The sequence below is a fragment of the Prinia subflava genome, chromosome 25 (assembly GCF_021018805.1).
Source record: "Prinia subflava isolate CZ2003 ecotype Zambia chromosome 25, Cam_Psub_1.2, whole genome shotgun sequence".
NCBI classification, from domain to species: Eukaryota; Metazoa; Chordata; class Aves; order Passeriformes; family Cisticolidae; genus Prinia; species Prinia subflava.
In genome coordinates this window covers 460,264-476,375 of record NC_086271.1, presented here as the reverse complement: position 1 = coordinate 476,375, position 16,112 = coordinate 460,264, and the positions used below count along the sequence as shown (strand labels likewise).

The 16,112-nt window shown below is 36.2% G+C and overlaps 1 protein-coding gene across 2 annotated transcripts in view; it reads right to left on the bottom strand.

The window, feature by feature from the left end:
* The window catches only part of LOC134561954 (TBC1 domain family member 23), a 31,875-nt gene that overhangs the window by 12,376 nt on the left and 3,387 nt on the right, over positions 1-16,112 (bottom strand). For both annotated transcript variants that reach the window (XM_063419343.1, XM_063419344.1), the window contains exons 2-12: positions 12,401-12,512; positions 12,042-12,147; positions 9,904-10,108; positions 8,501-8,624; positions 6,210-6,334; positions 6,055-6,098; positions 5,039-5,142; positions 4,144-4,266; positions 3,080-3,172; positions 370-540; positions 105-147 (exon numbers count right to left, since the gene is read on the bottom strand). In XM_063419343.1, the coding sequence (XP_063275413.1) occupies positions 105-147; positions 370-540; positions 3,080-3,172; positions 4,144-4,266; positions 5,039-5,142; positions 6,055-6,098; positions 6,210-6,334; positions 8,501-8,624; positions 9,904-10,108; positions 12,042-12,147; positions 12,401-12,512 (1,250 nt within the window). The remainder of the gene's footprint in view (positions 1-104; positions 148-369; positions 541-3,079; positions 3,173-4,143; positions 4,267-5,038; positions 5,143-6,054; positions 6,099-6,209; positions 6,335-8,500; positions 8,625-9,903; positions 10,109-12,041; positions 12,148-12,400; positions 12,513-16,112) is intronic.

Sequence of the window (16,112 nt, the reverse complement as noted above, 5' to 3'; positions counted from 1 at the left end):
TAGTTGTTATTCATTTAGATGGTTTTTAGCAAAAGCCTCAAAAATACCAACAGTGTTAAGACATCAAGATTTTTCAAGTCAAAGTTCATTATTAATAAGCTTACCCATAAAGCCTCCTTTGGCAATGCTTACGTACTCCTTATTTTTCTGCAACAGAAAAGATAATTCTGATCAGAGCAAAAACCTGTGGCATGAGATTGGCAAGTATGGTAATGAAACAGGGGTCAGTCTGTTTACCAAAAACTGTAAACTCAACTAATGTAAAATGCAGTTCAGATTTTAAGGAGAAAATGTGTTACCATTCACCATCAATGACACATGCAGACACCCTTTACTGCAGCTGTTAAATCAATAGCAATTTAACTGTACCTGTAAGAAATGTGCTAACACCATGTTCATATACATATCTTCCTCCTCCCTGCCACTTCCCATGAAGCAGAGATGTTCCCCACCAGCTATGGAGCCAGACTCAATGGATTGTTTTTGTGCTTCTAACAGGGATTTTACAGACTGTGCAAATTCTGATGGGTTTTGAAGCATCTGTGGAACGAACAAACAAAAAAATGCTGTGTGACACCAAGATATTGTAACACAAGTTGTGAAAGGAGACAAACTTTGAGAATGGTTACAATCTGAGCACAAGCAAGGCAACATCAGCACTGTGCAAGTCTCACACACGGAACCTGACTGAGTCCTCATGTTACACAATGAACACTGTGAATGCTCCTTTACTTCCTCAGCCCACTTGCTCTCCCCAGGAAAGACATACAGCTAACATTTGTTAGTTTATTTCTGAAGGCATCAAGTAATAATGGAACAACTGTTTGCAACTTTCATGCTGTGTTAATTTGGTGGTAGAGCAGTGGGACTGGTTTCCACATTTATACATCCTTGGGAACCACACATTCAAACTTTGGGGATTTGAAACCCTTTAAACTACCTCGAATTTCTAGATGCCAGTAAAGTTTTCCTCTTGTTGCCTCCCCACTAAGCTTTTTCTCATTTACTTATCAAGAACTGGGAAAAGAAATTACGCTGAGAGTGCAAGGAGGTATCTGTGATTCTTTGTACTCTCAAAAAGTTAAGGCTGGGCTACATGAAGGCTTACTATGTATGCAAAACCATGAGTCCTATATGAAAGAGGTGGAGAAACAAGGACCTTCTCAATACAGCTAAAATTTTAACCTGTGTTTGTGGGGAAGGTACTTAAACTCATAAGGGAATTTTGACCTGTAACTGGATTGAAGGGGGGCAGGGAGGGGCCAGAAGGGAGTCTCATTATCTTGTCTGTGCAGTGGATTAAATGATGAAGGACAATGTCACAAGTACACAACCTAGCCATCAGTAAGTAAGGCTGAATTTTAACTGAGGTTTCCCTAGAGATAAAGGCTACTGCTTTATTACACAGGTCTTAAATCTCACTCCTTCCTCTAACTATAAATGAGATGGATTCCAAAGTGTTTTCTTTCCCCATTGTCTCTCAATACAATAATTTTTGTAATATTTTATATATATATGTATATAAATTATTTGGGAATATAAAATGCACTGAAATTCCATTAATGACTTTTCATCACAAAGACTTTTCCCTATAATATTTTCCTAGCATTGAACATTTAAAAACAAGGATGAACCTGATGACATTCATCCACCATTAATTCCAATATACAATTTAAATACATATGAACAAATCACATCTAATTTAAGACTTGTTTGCATGGATTCCTTTTTCATATACTATCTACTATTTGTACTACTTAATAATTTAAAATACTTATTTCTATTTCATTGAAAATGACATTCAAGTAAGTCTAGCAGAACGCTCACTTAGGACAGGAGAAGTTTTTTCCTAAATGATTTTTGATCTAGGTCAAAAACCACACTGTATCAAAGAATCATTCAGGTTGGAAAAGACCCTTGTCATCGAGTCCAACCATGAACCTCACCCTGCCAACTCTCCACTGCCAAGCCACGGCCCCAAGTGCCACATCTGCAAGTAATAAACACCTCCAGGGATGGTGACTCAACCCCTTCCCTGGGCAGTCTGTTCCAATGACTGACAACCCTGTTGGGGAAGAAATTTTCCTAATATTCAACCTTAACTTCCCCATGAGCAAGGTGAAGCCACTTCCCCTTGTCCTACTGCTCGTTACTTGGGAGAAGAGACTGACACCCATCTTGCTCCAACTCCTTCAGATAATTACAGAAAGCACTAAGGTCACCCTTCAGCCTCTTTTCTCTCCTATGTCATTACATTTAATATTATATTTACATATGTGCATATAATACTGAATAATGCAACATTTAATTACAGAGATAAAGATATTAGATGCAGGACTGAACTTAACTAAGGTATAAAAGTCTTTTGTGGTGTATATCCAAATAAATCATTCCATATAGCTTCCATAGGCTGCTTAAAGTAAAATAGTTGAGGGCTAATCTAGAAGTGATGAATACACTGCTGAAAAGGAAGTGATTTTAGGGAGAAAAAAGGACAGAGAAAAATACAACAATTCAATTAAGAATTCATAATCAAACAGAAAGTACAAAAATATTGAAGTTATTCATCCATAGCACATCTCAGTGCTAAAGTTAAGCACTTTTTCTTTCCTATTGTACAGCAAAAATTTTAAAGAAGTGACCCAATCCTTTTCAAGATCTATGCCCTGTAAAAGCAGACTGTAATAAGACTGGCTGAGGCAAAAAAAGAAAGCGGCAAAGAAAAAAAAGTGCTCTTTTAAAAAATTAATTACACCTTTCACTGTAAGTTAGGATGCTAAAAAGATTTCTCTTCCAAGCAATATTTAGTCTTTAGTCTGTATGGGTTTCCATTCCTAACCAAATAACAGGAAGTCTGAAATCCCAAATTCTAATGTCATTAAGGACTAAACTTCTCAGTAAAATGATGGTTCTACCATCTTCTTTAGAGAAGGTAATTTTTGAAACTTTACCATCACACATCTAGACACTGCAGTCCACAGACTAGAGCCTAAATTAAGGATATAAAGGCCGGCATTTCTCTCCCCTTCTACCTCAGTTAGGATTCAAATATCAGTAAAGAAACAAAAAGCATACAAACCAAATCTGAGTCTAAATGAAATGCTGTTGATAAATGCCCAGCATTGTATTGCTCTGCAGGACGACAATCCACGACAAAGAATCTCACTCCTTCCTGAAAGAGAAATTTATATATTTTAAAATTGCATAATTATTGACAGAATCCAGTTACATTCTAATACTAATTCCAATACACCAGGAACTGCTCAGAGAGACCAAGAGCTATTAAAAGATATCTTACTTCATTTGAATAATCTGAATTTTGTCTACAGTTACCAGACCTTCAGTAGTACTCTAGTATCAGCTTGTGCATGGAAATACATCATATTGATGCATATTAATACATGAGTTTGTGCATGGGAAAGGATCATCCAAATGCAATTATATAATTTCTACTGAGAGGAAACATAGTGGGTATGAGACAATCCAAGAGTCCACTACTAATCAGCACAGCACATAAGGATGGGTTTATATCCCACCAACTTGGACAGTATATAAACAGATGCTTAACTTTATTTGGGCAAGGAAGAAATTCTAACTATGCATGACAAAACTAGGGCCTGGAAACTGCTACAAGAAGGCAATAGTCAATAAGAAACACTGTAATCTAACTACATAATGATCCATATATGGGTCTTAAATATTTCTAGTGAAGTCCCAGCATACGGGCCTCCAATTAACTTTTACTGAAACAGGTTCAATAAATTTTATTTTTTTCATTTAAACCTTTCATTGACAAAAGACAGATATTCCTTAACAGCGTTCTTCTCAAAGGTACTGAGTGGTGAGTTTTAAATTTTCCTCTACAGGAGTTACATTTGGAAAGGAATTCAAATTAGTAAGATACTACCTTCAGCTCACACTCATCAAATTCAAGTCAGCTTAAGTTCCCCTATGCTCCTTTCTACAGCACAAATGCACTGAAGACAGGAGATCACTTACAAGGGAGAAAATTTCAAGACAAAAATATTCTTCCTGAAATAGCAAATAATCATTTGTGCTGTTAGCAGTTAAAATTTATGGTTGGTGAGTGATTCTTCTCCTTTTCTACAAAATTGAGGGGGAGGATTAATTCAGTATACTGACTCCTTGTTGCTGATTTGCTTGCAGAATCTCAGACACAGAAACTGCTAGACAGAGAGCCTGGCTCAAGTCCGTGTCATCATCTTTGAGGCCCAGCAAGCTGCTGCCAAAAAGACTGTGGTTGTCCTAATAAGGCAAGGAAAAAAAAGGTTAACTGAAGGCAATGTCTTTATGTGTGAAAGTTAAAAATAAAACTATATCCACCAAGTCACAAATATTAAGTTCCACACATGCGTATCCTGTGCACATAGTACTGAAACTTTTGATTAACTGAAATTCTTGCCAAGGTCTGCACTTACATTACAAACACGCTTGTTCACCACTTTGGCCATGCCAACACAATGCAGTGCCTCTGGAATTTGTGGTTTAGTTGTTTGTTTTGTTTTTTCCCCACAAAAAACCCTCCCATACCTGCCTACATACATCAGAGAAAGTACATACAAGCTGAGGGCAATGGCTATCAAATACTTTGATTTCATTCATTCACTAAGTCAGATATCATGAGTAAGAAGAGCTGCAAAAACAGTGTAGGTGATAACAGATTTATCTCTAGTAAGAGACTTTTTCCTCTTTGTTGTTGTAAATACAGCTAGCATTGCTGTGCAGTGTACTACAATGCAATTGTGCCAATGTGAAGTTTAGCCTCATCAGTTTTTACAAGAACCTCGTTTGGAAAATGAGGTTATCAGTCATCAAGTGAGAATATTGCAAGGAAGCTTCTCTCTAATATGTTTCATTAACCTTATCTTTCAAAGATCCTAACAGTAAATTCCACTAGAGTAACAACATGAAAAAATTGTTTAAAAAAAAACCATTGCAATGAAATACTCAGAGTTACTGTCAGCAGGAGCTTAAACGCTCACCAAAAAGAAGAGAATTTCAAAATTACTGTTATTACCTTCCTGAAAGAAGCCGGAGTTTTGCTACAGTAATATTGTGCCAAAGAGAAGAGATCTTCTATATCCTCTAAATTGAAATTGGCTGGTGATGTTTCTAAGACTTCTGAGACAGACAAACAACATAAATGCAACACTATTTCAGACACAGAAATCAAGCAACATAGATCATAAAAGAACTTATTTTTAATAAGGCATAACAACCTAGTGTACTGATTAAACATGAATATTGATCCACCCTCCAGATGAAAAGTGAAGATACAGGAAATACTCCTTATTAACTTATAAAAACTTATTACTCCTTATTAACTTATAAAACTTATACTAGATGTTTGAACCTTGGATACAAATTATTTTTACCACATTCTTACTTCTGTACAGTTTCAGCTTTCAGTTCTAACTCTAAGTCAGCTACTTTTCTAAAGAGCTCTGATCATGAGAATCCTTTAAAATGAGTACTTAATCAGTAGCACTGTTCTCTGTCCAGGATAACTCAAGGGTGTAGTTCTGCAGTGTATGGAAAAGCCACAAAATTCCAAGCATTCTCATTTTGAACTACTAGAGATTACAAATTACACTGTACTATGTATGTAAAAAAAAAAAATACAAAGGCAAGAGTTGTTTAAATTTTCCACTGAAATTTAATGCATTTTCTATAAAAACAATGAATTAGGCTCAAATCAAGTGTGCATGAAGACAATCCAGAAAATACAACAGGTGAAGGATTTGACAGCTGTTGCTTTGGGCTTAGAAAGACCAGGTTTTGGTGATTGTTTCCAGTACTTCAAACTGAAGTATAAAACTAGGTGTGGGAATACTAAAAGGAACAAGGAAAGAAGGTCAAGGACAGGGCAGCAAAAGAACAGTAAGAAAGGAATTAGTGGGTGAAGGGATTCATTAATGAGAAAAATCAGATGGAAATTAACAACCTAGCTCTTTAGCACCAAAAATAGTAATAAATGGGGATTACAGTATATAGTAAATATTTCACTTGCAGCTATGTAAGAGAAGTACTTACTTATCATTTCTTCTTTATCTGATTCTTGTGCTAAGATAACGTCTCTGAAAACAGTAAAGTCACAGGCATAGATTGTCAGTAAAACCAAAATGAAACAAACCTGGATTAAAACAGTGTCAGCAAAGAATGTCCCAAAGAATTAACTACACACTTACTTTGCATTGACAAGGATGATCAACATCAAGAAATAAATAAAGAATGGATCTGCTTGTTGTAGGTATCCATCCCATATTGCCTGAGTGACTTCAGCTGAACAGTAGTATGAGAAGAGGCTTCCAAGCTAAAAATTTGGAAAATGATGTGAGAAAAAGCAATTACCAGGAACAATCTCATCAGGAATACATTTTTAACAGAGATACCAGATATCTAAAAGAAAATAAACCCAACAAACTTATGACAAAACCTGCGTCTGCACAGCATCCTGAAGGATGGTTCTAATTTCTAAAACAATTTTTATGGAAACAGTGCACAAGACTACAGATTATCTGTGAATAAATATGACTATTGTGAAGGCAAAGTTGGCTGTACACTGCCAGCCTTGCAAATTCACCCACAGATAACACAATGAAGCTGGAGTACTGTTTCACTCACAGCCACTGCTAAATACCAATTACACCAACAAGACAATCATAAGAGAATATATTTACTCTAATAGCATAGCAATTAGGGCTTTGAAAGGATCCTGCAAACATAATTATTTTTATTTTCCACAGTAGAATTGGGCTAATTGAACATGGTTCACATTAGTTTGACAACATCACTTACTTAGCATTACATTATGATGCTTTATGACTGAGTAATTAAACATTTGCAAGCATCAGAAAATTTTCATTACCATTTAAGAAACTCTTTGCCTGTTCCCATGCTCCCACTTGGAAATACATCCTCTCTGATATACCAGGTTCAAAGCAGATAAAAGGTAGGAACTGCTTCCCATACATGCCAGATAGGGCTACAACCACACCTAAATCAAATGCAGGCCACCTGACTTCACTGGGCTCTTACTGAACTTGCTGATGCACACAAATTCTGTACCAACACAGCTACAGCTTTCACAAGCTTGGTACCTGCTTTAAAACACTATCATGGAATATTTCAACACTTCCTAGTACAGTTTTATGGCAAAAGACAAAAAGAACCACTCAATTCTAACTCAAATGCAACTGAAGACAAAACATCCATGAACAAATGGCAGTGGCAGGTCTCTGTATGTTGCTTATGTATTTCTAAGTATTAGAGATACACCTATATAGACTGAGATTTTTCACAGATGAAACAGGGAATTTTACTGTAATCTCATTACATAAAATGCAACTGAAGGTTTTTTCCTAGAATTGTACACAGGAAGCATGGCATTGAGGACTGGCAGCCACACCAGCTTACTTCACTACCACCTTTCAGAGAGAAGATCCTTTTTCTGATTAGGTTGCAAAATTTTAGTATACAACTTCAAAGAATTTTATATTTACTAAGGAAAATTCTATTTAAAAAAGGAAATTGAGTGGCCAAAAAAGACCTGATTTCTCTTTTGAAGGCTCATTAGACTGGCAAAAGGCAGATTTTGAGAAGATGAAAATTTTTCCTAGATGGACTTTTATAGTAAAATTGGCAGTAGCCTTAAAAAAACCCACTAAAACACAAAGCCAAAACAAACAAAATAAAAACCAAAACCAAAATACAGATCTCACAGTTTAATAATTCATTTCATTCTTCTTTAACTGAAAATACACGAAGTTGAAAAAAATTTCACATAGCCAATGAGTATGAAAGAAGAACTTAGAAGAGTTCATGGGTCAAAGCTTTCTCTATTAAATTACAGACTTGGCCTGTGCAAGCACAGTATCATGATTTTGTATTGCATATACTAAGTACCATTGAAACAAAAATTTTGTTGTAGTCCTGATATAGAAATTTTATAAAAAATTATTGAGGTAAGCATCGTTGTAACTACCCACAATCTGAGGCAGTTTTGAAGAGGAAATGAGTAATGCTTTAAAAGTTGTAAAATATATGTGCCTAAATTCTAAAAGACATATATATATGTCTTAGCAGGGAGGTTTTTAAAACAATTCCTACCTCAGCTTTACAAGACCTGTTAGACTGATGTTTATCCATATCTACAACATACAGCTGCCCACAACCAAAACTACCATCAGGAGTTCTTGCTTTTCAGGAGTCAGCTGCTCTCACTCTCCCTTACTCCAAGAAGTTTCAAGCATCAGAGGCTCAATAAGGTCTCAGTACAACACAAATGTGACATTAACAAGACCTCATACCTCATGCTAAACACTAAAGACAAAAAGTCCACACTGTATTAAAACATGCAATTTATTTTAATATATGCAGTTCTAATTGCTTGTACTACTCTTAGATAAACTGGCAACATAAAGTTAAATTGTAACAGAAATTTATTTTTCATTATGTTTCCCTACTTTCACTTTATTACCCAGTTGAGTGCATACGAATCTGGAGTCATCTTCTTGGTATCAAGGAAGGAGCAGAGTTCAGGCTCATGGTACTGAAGCAACAGTCTAAATAGATGAAAGGGTCTTCCCTTCATAAAACAATCCCTAAAAAGTAGCAATGAAAATAATAAACTCCTCTGCAATATTGCAGTTTTCAGACTTACAGTAGCAATTGTTTACTATCTGTGATTATGTAATTTCCTGCACATTGCTCTTTTAATTCACAGGGACTGATCATGAAGTCAACTTGCCTCAGGAGTCAAAAGACCAACCAACCAAATCAAACCAACAAAAAACCCACAAACACTGAAACGCCCACTAAACTAACAAGGCAGCAGAGTGAAATACTGTCAATACTTGACAGATTACATAATACAGAAGCATCTAAAACAGATTTAAATCCCAAACCAAGACAAGCATGGTACCAATGAAGCAGAGAATCACTGATCTACTACAAGTTGCCTTTCTATGTCTCTCATTCTCCCACTGAAGAGAAAAAACCAGGACAACAGTCTACATCTCCTTGAAACACCACCTAGATTCCTACACAGAAGCTCAAATGCCAGATACTCTGCAAGCCTTCCACAGCTGAAAGCACACGAGTTATGTGACCACAGTGCCACCATCCCCAAACTGCTCACGGAGCCCAAGAGTGTTCCAGAGCAGAAAGGGACACGAGCTGAGTCAAGTGACAGGAATCATAAATGCTTCCTGCCACTACAGCAAACATGCACTTTTCATATTTTGGGCACATATCCATCAGCCAGGCTGGAATCTGCTCTACAGGCAATCAGACTAAGGTCTTTAATTACAGACTATCCAGCCTTGTTGAAGTATTGTGGTTCTCCAACATATGTAAGAACTTATTTTAATGAGAGCACCTACATAACAGCATGAAAAGCACAAATTTAGTATTTGTCATTAAAAATATCTAGCAATTTAAAAATAAATCAGACCCAACTCAATAGAACATAGAGAAAATTACTTCTAAAGAGATTTTGAGACTTAATTGGTGCTTATGAATTACTGTTTCTGAAGGAATAGAAGTATTTTAGATACCAAAAATGCTAGGAAAGGGAACAAACCCCCAGTTCTACATAAGCTATGTGAATTAGTTCATAAACACATGTTTTTGATATTGCATGAAAGGACAGTTCTTTAAAAGGCATACTGAGTCTAGATCAGTCACACGTTAACTTTTGGCATCTTAAACCAACACAATCATCTCCTGGCTTTCAAACCAACAGGTACTGACATTTATGATCACATGAAGGAATCTGACCACATGGCTACAAACCGTGCTGCTCTAGCCAAAACCAACATGCACATCTTTCACAGAACACTCCTACTGCCAAAAAAAAGAGTACCTATGGAAGAGTTTTACCTTGGAATGAATTTATTCATGATAGCGTAGAAGCAGTTGTACAAATCACTGCGGGGCAAATGAAGGTGCACCAGGGGTTTGAGCAGGTGTATCCAGCCCAGGCAGGAACTGTATTTGACATTGCGGGATTTACAATAAAAAGTAATGACGGACTCAATATCCAAAATTAACACTGACTTCTCCTCTTCTGGCACCGACAGCTGGTCTGAAACAGGCACAGTGATATAAACTGTGTTAAAGGCTTTTCAGAGAAACTGGATGAGATTATTTCATAGCAGAATTGCACCAATAGGGACTGCTCAGGGAAAAAACCCGACAAAACCAGACAAACAAACAGCTGCCTATTTGGATTAAATTCTAACAGAAAGGCATTAAAAAAGGTATCAAAACACAAGTGATTTTATAAACCCAGTAGGATAAGACATTCAAATATCATTTAAATACAACAAGAGGATGAAAGTAGTTTGGGGGTTCCAGATTCTGCATGAAAGAAGGAGGTAGATTCTTTCAGTGCACAGAACTCTGCTCTTCTACTCCTATTTGGTGTGCTCAGCACACAACTTAGGCTCAACTCCATAACAAATTAATTTGAATTTCAACATGGGTCAACCACAATGCATACCTTCAATTCCGCAAAAGCTGACTGACATGCAAATTTATCCAAATCAGAAGTTTTTGTTCAGCTAGGCTTACAGACTCGAATTTGAGCATTAAGTTATAAATCACAATTTTTTATGTCCAGGATGCGGGAAAGAGATCTGTACCCACTACATTAACATAGTGGCATTAAATTTCTAGGAAACATCTTTCCCCCTCAGTTACAAGAAGACCACAAGTCTCACTACTGTTAATAATTTTTTATTACGGAAGTCTTTAACACTTTCCCATCAAAGCCAGTCAATATTTGGCATTCCTTTTCTCTGCCTCTCAGAAAAATGAAACAGTACATAAAACTCATGCCAGCTGAGGATATACTTTAAATTTGGAGACTACTTGCTTTGCTGAAACATTGAAATAGAAACAAGCCAACAAAAAAAATGAAGTCTCCATATAACCTTCTTTCTGAAGTAACTTTACATTTCTTCCCTTTATCAGTTTAAATCCTTACATATCACAAAACATTTGCCAATAAATACAAAAAGAGAACTATCAGAAACCGAAGTGCTTAATTTTGTATGTCATGAATACAACCAGGACATTTTGCATCTTCCTGAAGAGAGACTGTGATTAAATAAGAGTGGAAATTCCAGCCCCATCTCTTTCCTTTATAGGACAGAGAGAAGGAAAATAAGTCCTACTAGACCCTAAGGCTAGAAAGTGTAGAACTGCATTTCAAAAATGGTAGGTATGTACACATGCATCAACTCCATCCTCTGCCTTAACTTTAGATTGCACAAGAATAAATAAAGTGATAGGTAATAAATTAGAAGATTCTCTTACTGAAGTCGTGAGATGCATCTTGATTTATGATTTATCAGCATTGATTCCCTCAAGTGATCACTGCTATCAGTGTTGTTGACAAACTCCAGGGGTTTGACCAGTTCTGTAATGAGCTGCCAAGCAGATCCTGTGGCTGCTCCTTGCAGACACACCAGAGTATTATTCCTCTGTCCTGGCAGCCCCTTGCTTGCACAAACATAGCCTTGCATTTTAGCTGAAAATGCTATTAAAAAGTAGCTTTCTTTAAAAGAGTTTTGGAAGTCCAAAATGTTTAATGTGTTTCTTCTCTCAAATATTATATGCATTTTTTGTGCTACAGCAGGTTTTCAGATTAAGAACCAGGCCTCCCACAAATAAAAACCTGACATTATACAAAGAATGTCTGCTTTAAAAGATGGAGCTTAGAAAACAATTACCATGTTTTCATCTCTCAAAGCTTTCTGACTATGCAAACTATCATTTACAAGCTAATACTTTAAACTCCCACGATGTCATCTCCCAAAACGTCTGTGTACAGTTAAGATACTATTTGTTTTCTTACAGTTTCTTAGTGATTTTTATCTGCTCTTTCATCTTCCTCCTCAAAGCTTCCTCCAAAATGTAAACATCATTCAGATAAATTAATTGAAAAAAGTCTCGAGACAACTGAGAATACAGATGTTTTCACACAGATGATCTAAAAATGTAACAGAACTTACCAATGAGCTCTTGGCAATCCTTATGAATTATACTCTGCTCAGGTAGGTCTAAGGAGCCATCCCAGGATGCCAGGCTGTCCCCCTTTCCTACAACATTAAGTGCAATCTGAAAACAAAAGTAGAAAGCCCTCTAAATATTTTAGTGTCTTTTTGCAGTTGTTAAATTACTGAACCCAGTAATTAAAAAAAATAAAAATAAAAGAGAACTATTCTTAAACTGAATCAACACAGACGCATATTAAAATCCCAGTACTACATCTCTTCTAGATGTAGTAGAGATGCCTGGCAATTAAATCTTTTACCTCAAATGAAATACAATTTCTAGCATTTCCTGCTTCTTGATTTAAGCTCATATTTACCTTCCAGACTTTGGCCCTTAGATCAGCGGGCAATTGCCTTCCTTGGATGATGTTTCTCACAGTTTCAAGATCACAACCTCCTTCTTCTAGAGCGTCTGCAAGATCTTTTATCCTAAAATAATGAAACATAATTTAAAAAATCAATTATACTATTTCTCAATGTTTATGTAGACTGAAGGCTACTGTCAGGCAAATCCCACACATATGCAAAGGTATAAGACAACTTGAAAATTACTAAAAGCAAATGCTTGCAAAATGTTATTTTTTCCTCTACTTTAAGGTTGCTTGTAACTCCATTTAACTTACATAAAAGAAAAAAGAAATTTGCTTTTTTGTTTTCATTCAGTGACAATGTTGTAAAACGTATCATAAAAATGCAAATACAATTGCAGTTTACAACTTTCAATTTCAATAAGTTTTCACACACAAAGCAAACATTGCACCTAAATTAGACAGTGGAGTTATTTTAAATAAAATATTAGATGTCCTAGAAAACAGAACACTTATTTCCAAGGTTTAGAACAGTCAGCTTTTAACCTCACCTTTCCCCAAAATGGGAAAAATCCTTTTAGTCAAACTCAAATTTTTATATAGTTCCAGTATTTTAAGTGTGGACATATGCACAAGTCTGAATTAAAACATACAAAAATGTTAACATAGAAAACAGAAAAATACACAAGCTGACAAGGCAAACATTAATGACGACTGCTGTAGTAAGACAACAAAAGTTCCCAAGCATTATAGATAAGAAGGAACTCAGCATTCAGGAATGATTACTTTACAATCTCTCTGACAGCTTCTGCAGCCTGGTTCAATGTTTCCATGCTGTCAGCAATGGGAGAACCACATCTGATGATTTCAGGATTTCAATATCATGTAGCAGAGCAGTGGCAAAACAGGTTCACTGGAAAAACAGCAATGGCAGTGACACATAGGCCCCACAGGCAAAACTTCTCCCTTGCTATATCCTCTTAATTCTTCTCTACTTGCTCTGACATCTGCCTTAAGAAAAGCTTTGCTTCAGATACCTGGTGAATTAAACACATCCAGGAGGTTTAGAGCCAGAGCAAAACAAAGAACAGGATTGTTTCTCCAGATATTCACGTGGGAAGATGCATTCCTGGTGAATAACACATCTATTTATAGACATGCAGTAACAGATGTTGAACTGTTATCAGTACAATCTCTATTACTCCATGCCTACCATGTAGTCAATTCAAATAGCCACAGAAAAAGAATGTCAGCTGTTGAACTCCTGGCTACTTAAATTTCCATATATTCACAACTAACTCCTTCATATAAAGGTTCACAAGCTTGGTCTCCTGAAAACTTCAAACACACATTGCTGATTTTCTAAATAACATCCTTTTGCACAAATAGATTAGAATCTTAGACCTTGAAGAAAGTATGCAGATATTTGGCTAGCTTTACTCAAGCCTTCTTGAAATATTTACAGGTCTGAAGAATAAGCATTTCCCTTGCTTTGTACCAGCCAGTTTCTTTGTCACTACTTTTTGGTTTGCATTTTAAATCATATTTCAAGTATACACTGGGGTACAACTCCATTTTCTTCAAGTAATTTTGTAAATTTGGATGAAAAAAACCATAGATTACAAAGAGACTGACTTGCCTTATTTTCTCACATTTTTAATATTACAAAAAAAAAAAACCAAAAAAACCCAAAAAAACCCAACCAACCAAAAAAAAAAAAAAAAAAAAAAAAAAAAACCAACAAAAAAAACCAACAAAAAAACCCACAAAAACAAACAAAAAAAAAACAAAACAAAACAAACAAAAAAAAACCCAACAAAAAACCACCAAAAACAAAGAAATCCCGAAGTCTGTTTTGTATAGGGATACAGGTTGCACAGGTTGGCAATCCCTTCCTCCAGGCAGAAATGGAGGGAAAACAGAATATGGAAGCACACTTGCACTTCCATCACCTATCCTGTTGTCCAGTTGTGTACATAATGGTCAATGCCTGCAAAGTTAAATTAATGGATCGGTTAGCACTGAATAAATTCAATTATTTCCAGGACATCTACACAAAGAGACCTCCTAGCTCTCAGCAGAACTGCATGAACTCTAGGATGATCTAGCTTCAACAGAAGCCAACATCAAACACCAGCTGGAGAGAATGAGGTGCACTTCAACATATCGCACGTTTCTGTGAACACTGTGTATGAAAAACAGACTAGAGAGCAACAGCCAGGCCTTGAATTACAGCACACAAAACATAACCAGCTGATACAACTATATCCAAGAATTACACAGGTATGTGGAAATGAATGCAACAGCTGTGTACAAGTTCCATTTCTAGTAGAAAGGTCCTAAACTGCAAAACTTTAACTTTGTTTCTATGTCACCCAAAGAAACTCTTTTGAGAATAAAAAAGTAATTTTTAATTGAAACAACACTTAAAACTACATCTACACTAATTACAGAACCACCTGGCAAAGAATGTTTCACAAACCCACAAGTACTAATTCTAGCAGTTACTAGTACCCAGCATTCCAAAAGCTGTGCATGGGTTAACACTGAGTTCAGCGTGGTATCTGCAAATGTTTGTTTCTTCTGCTTGACAATATACTAAACATTTGCAGAAACTTCTTCCACGTGCTGTCACCCTCACTTTCTATACTGTAAAGGTGAGAGGCAAATGCCTCACAAAGCAAGACACTGACATGCCCATCTGCCACACGAAGAGATGTGATACATTACCAACAAGGAGTTAAACGAAATAGTGGGGGGAAAAATACTTTGTTCTGCTGTGATTCAATTAGGTGCTCATTTCCTCCATCAACTGCAAGATTGCTCACAGGCTGTAAGTAAGGACTTTTCAAAGATTAAGTAAATTCTTCGCTAATAAACTTTTATTCAGGCTAGCTTGCAAAGTACAAAACATGAAAGTGACTTCAACACTTAAACACATGTCCACTCGCTGTTTTACCTCATTTCTCTCCGTTGTTCTATAAATATTCCAGTAAACCCCTAGCAATCTGGATCCTTGTCTTTCATGAGTGATGAGCAGCTAGGAAGTCTTCTGTTCACATGGACAGCTATGACACTTATTTTGAACAGAAAGCAGCACTTCTCCCTAGGGGCAAACTCCTCCAACCCGAACATCTGCACTTTCTGCTCTGCCATGGCTTCAGTGCCTGTTCCTAGGTGCTACTCAAAATTTTGGTTAGATGTGTAGAATTCCAGAATTCTACACTCGAGCCATGGCCTGATAGGTAAATTCCCACATGATACACTGTTCAAAATGTCATAATACAAAATGTTCCTATTAGTGTATCTGCAGTACATCTCCACACTTACAGAAGGATCTCTTACATTCATGCCAGTCTGGTGACATACTATAATCAGTAAGTAGCTATCTTCACAGATATTAAACCGGACCTTTTTAAACTTAAGATGTGTCAGGTGGTGGCAAGAAAAATTGATCAACTGTTGGGAATTCAGCTTAAGCCACTTTTTCTAAATATTACTTGTATATGACTGAGATACCTGGTAATCATCACTCATAAATACTAGTGAAGGGAATGTGAACAGCAGGAAAGATAATAGTAAGTGATCAATAAACTCCATAAAGTGTTAAGAATATTACAATCAATTTCATACTTTTATAGAAGTTATTACTAGAAGCTATTACTATAGAAGCTATTATACTTTTAATTCAGGATTTTCCTGACTACCAGGAAAAAGCCTC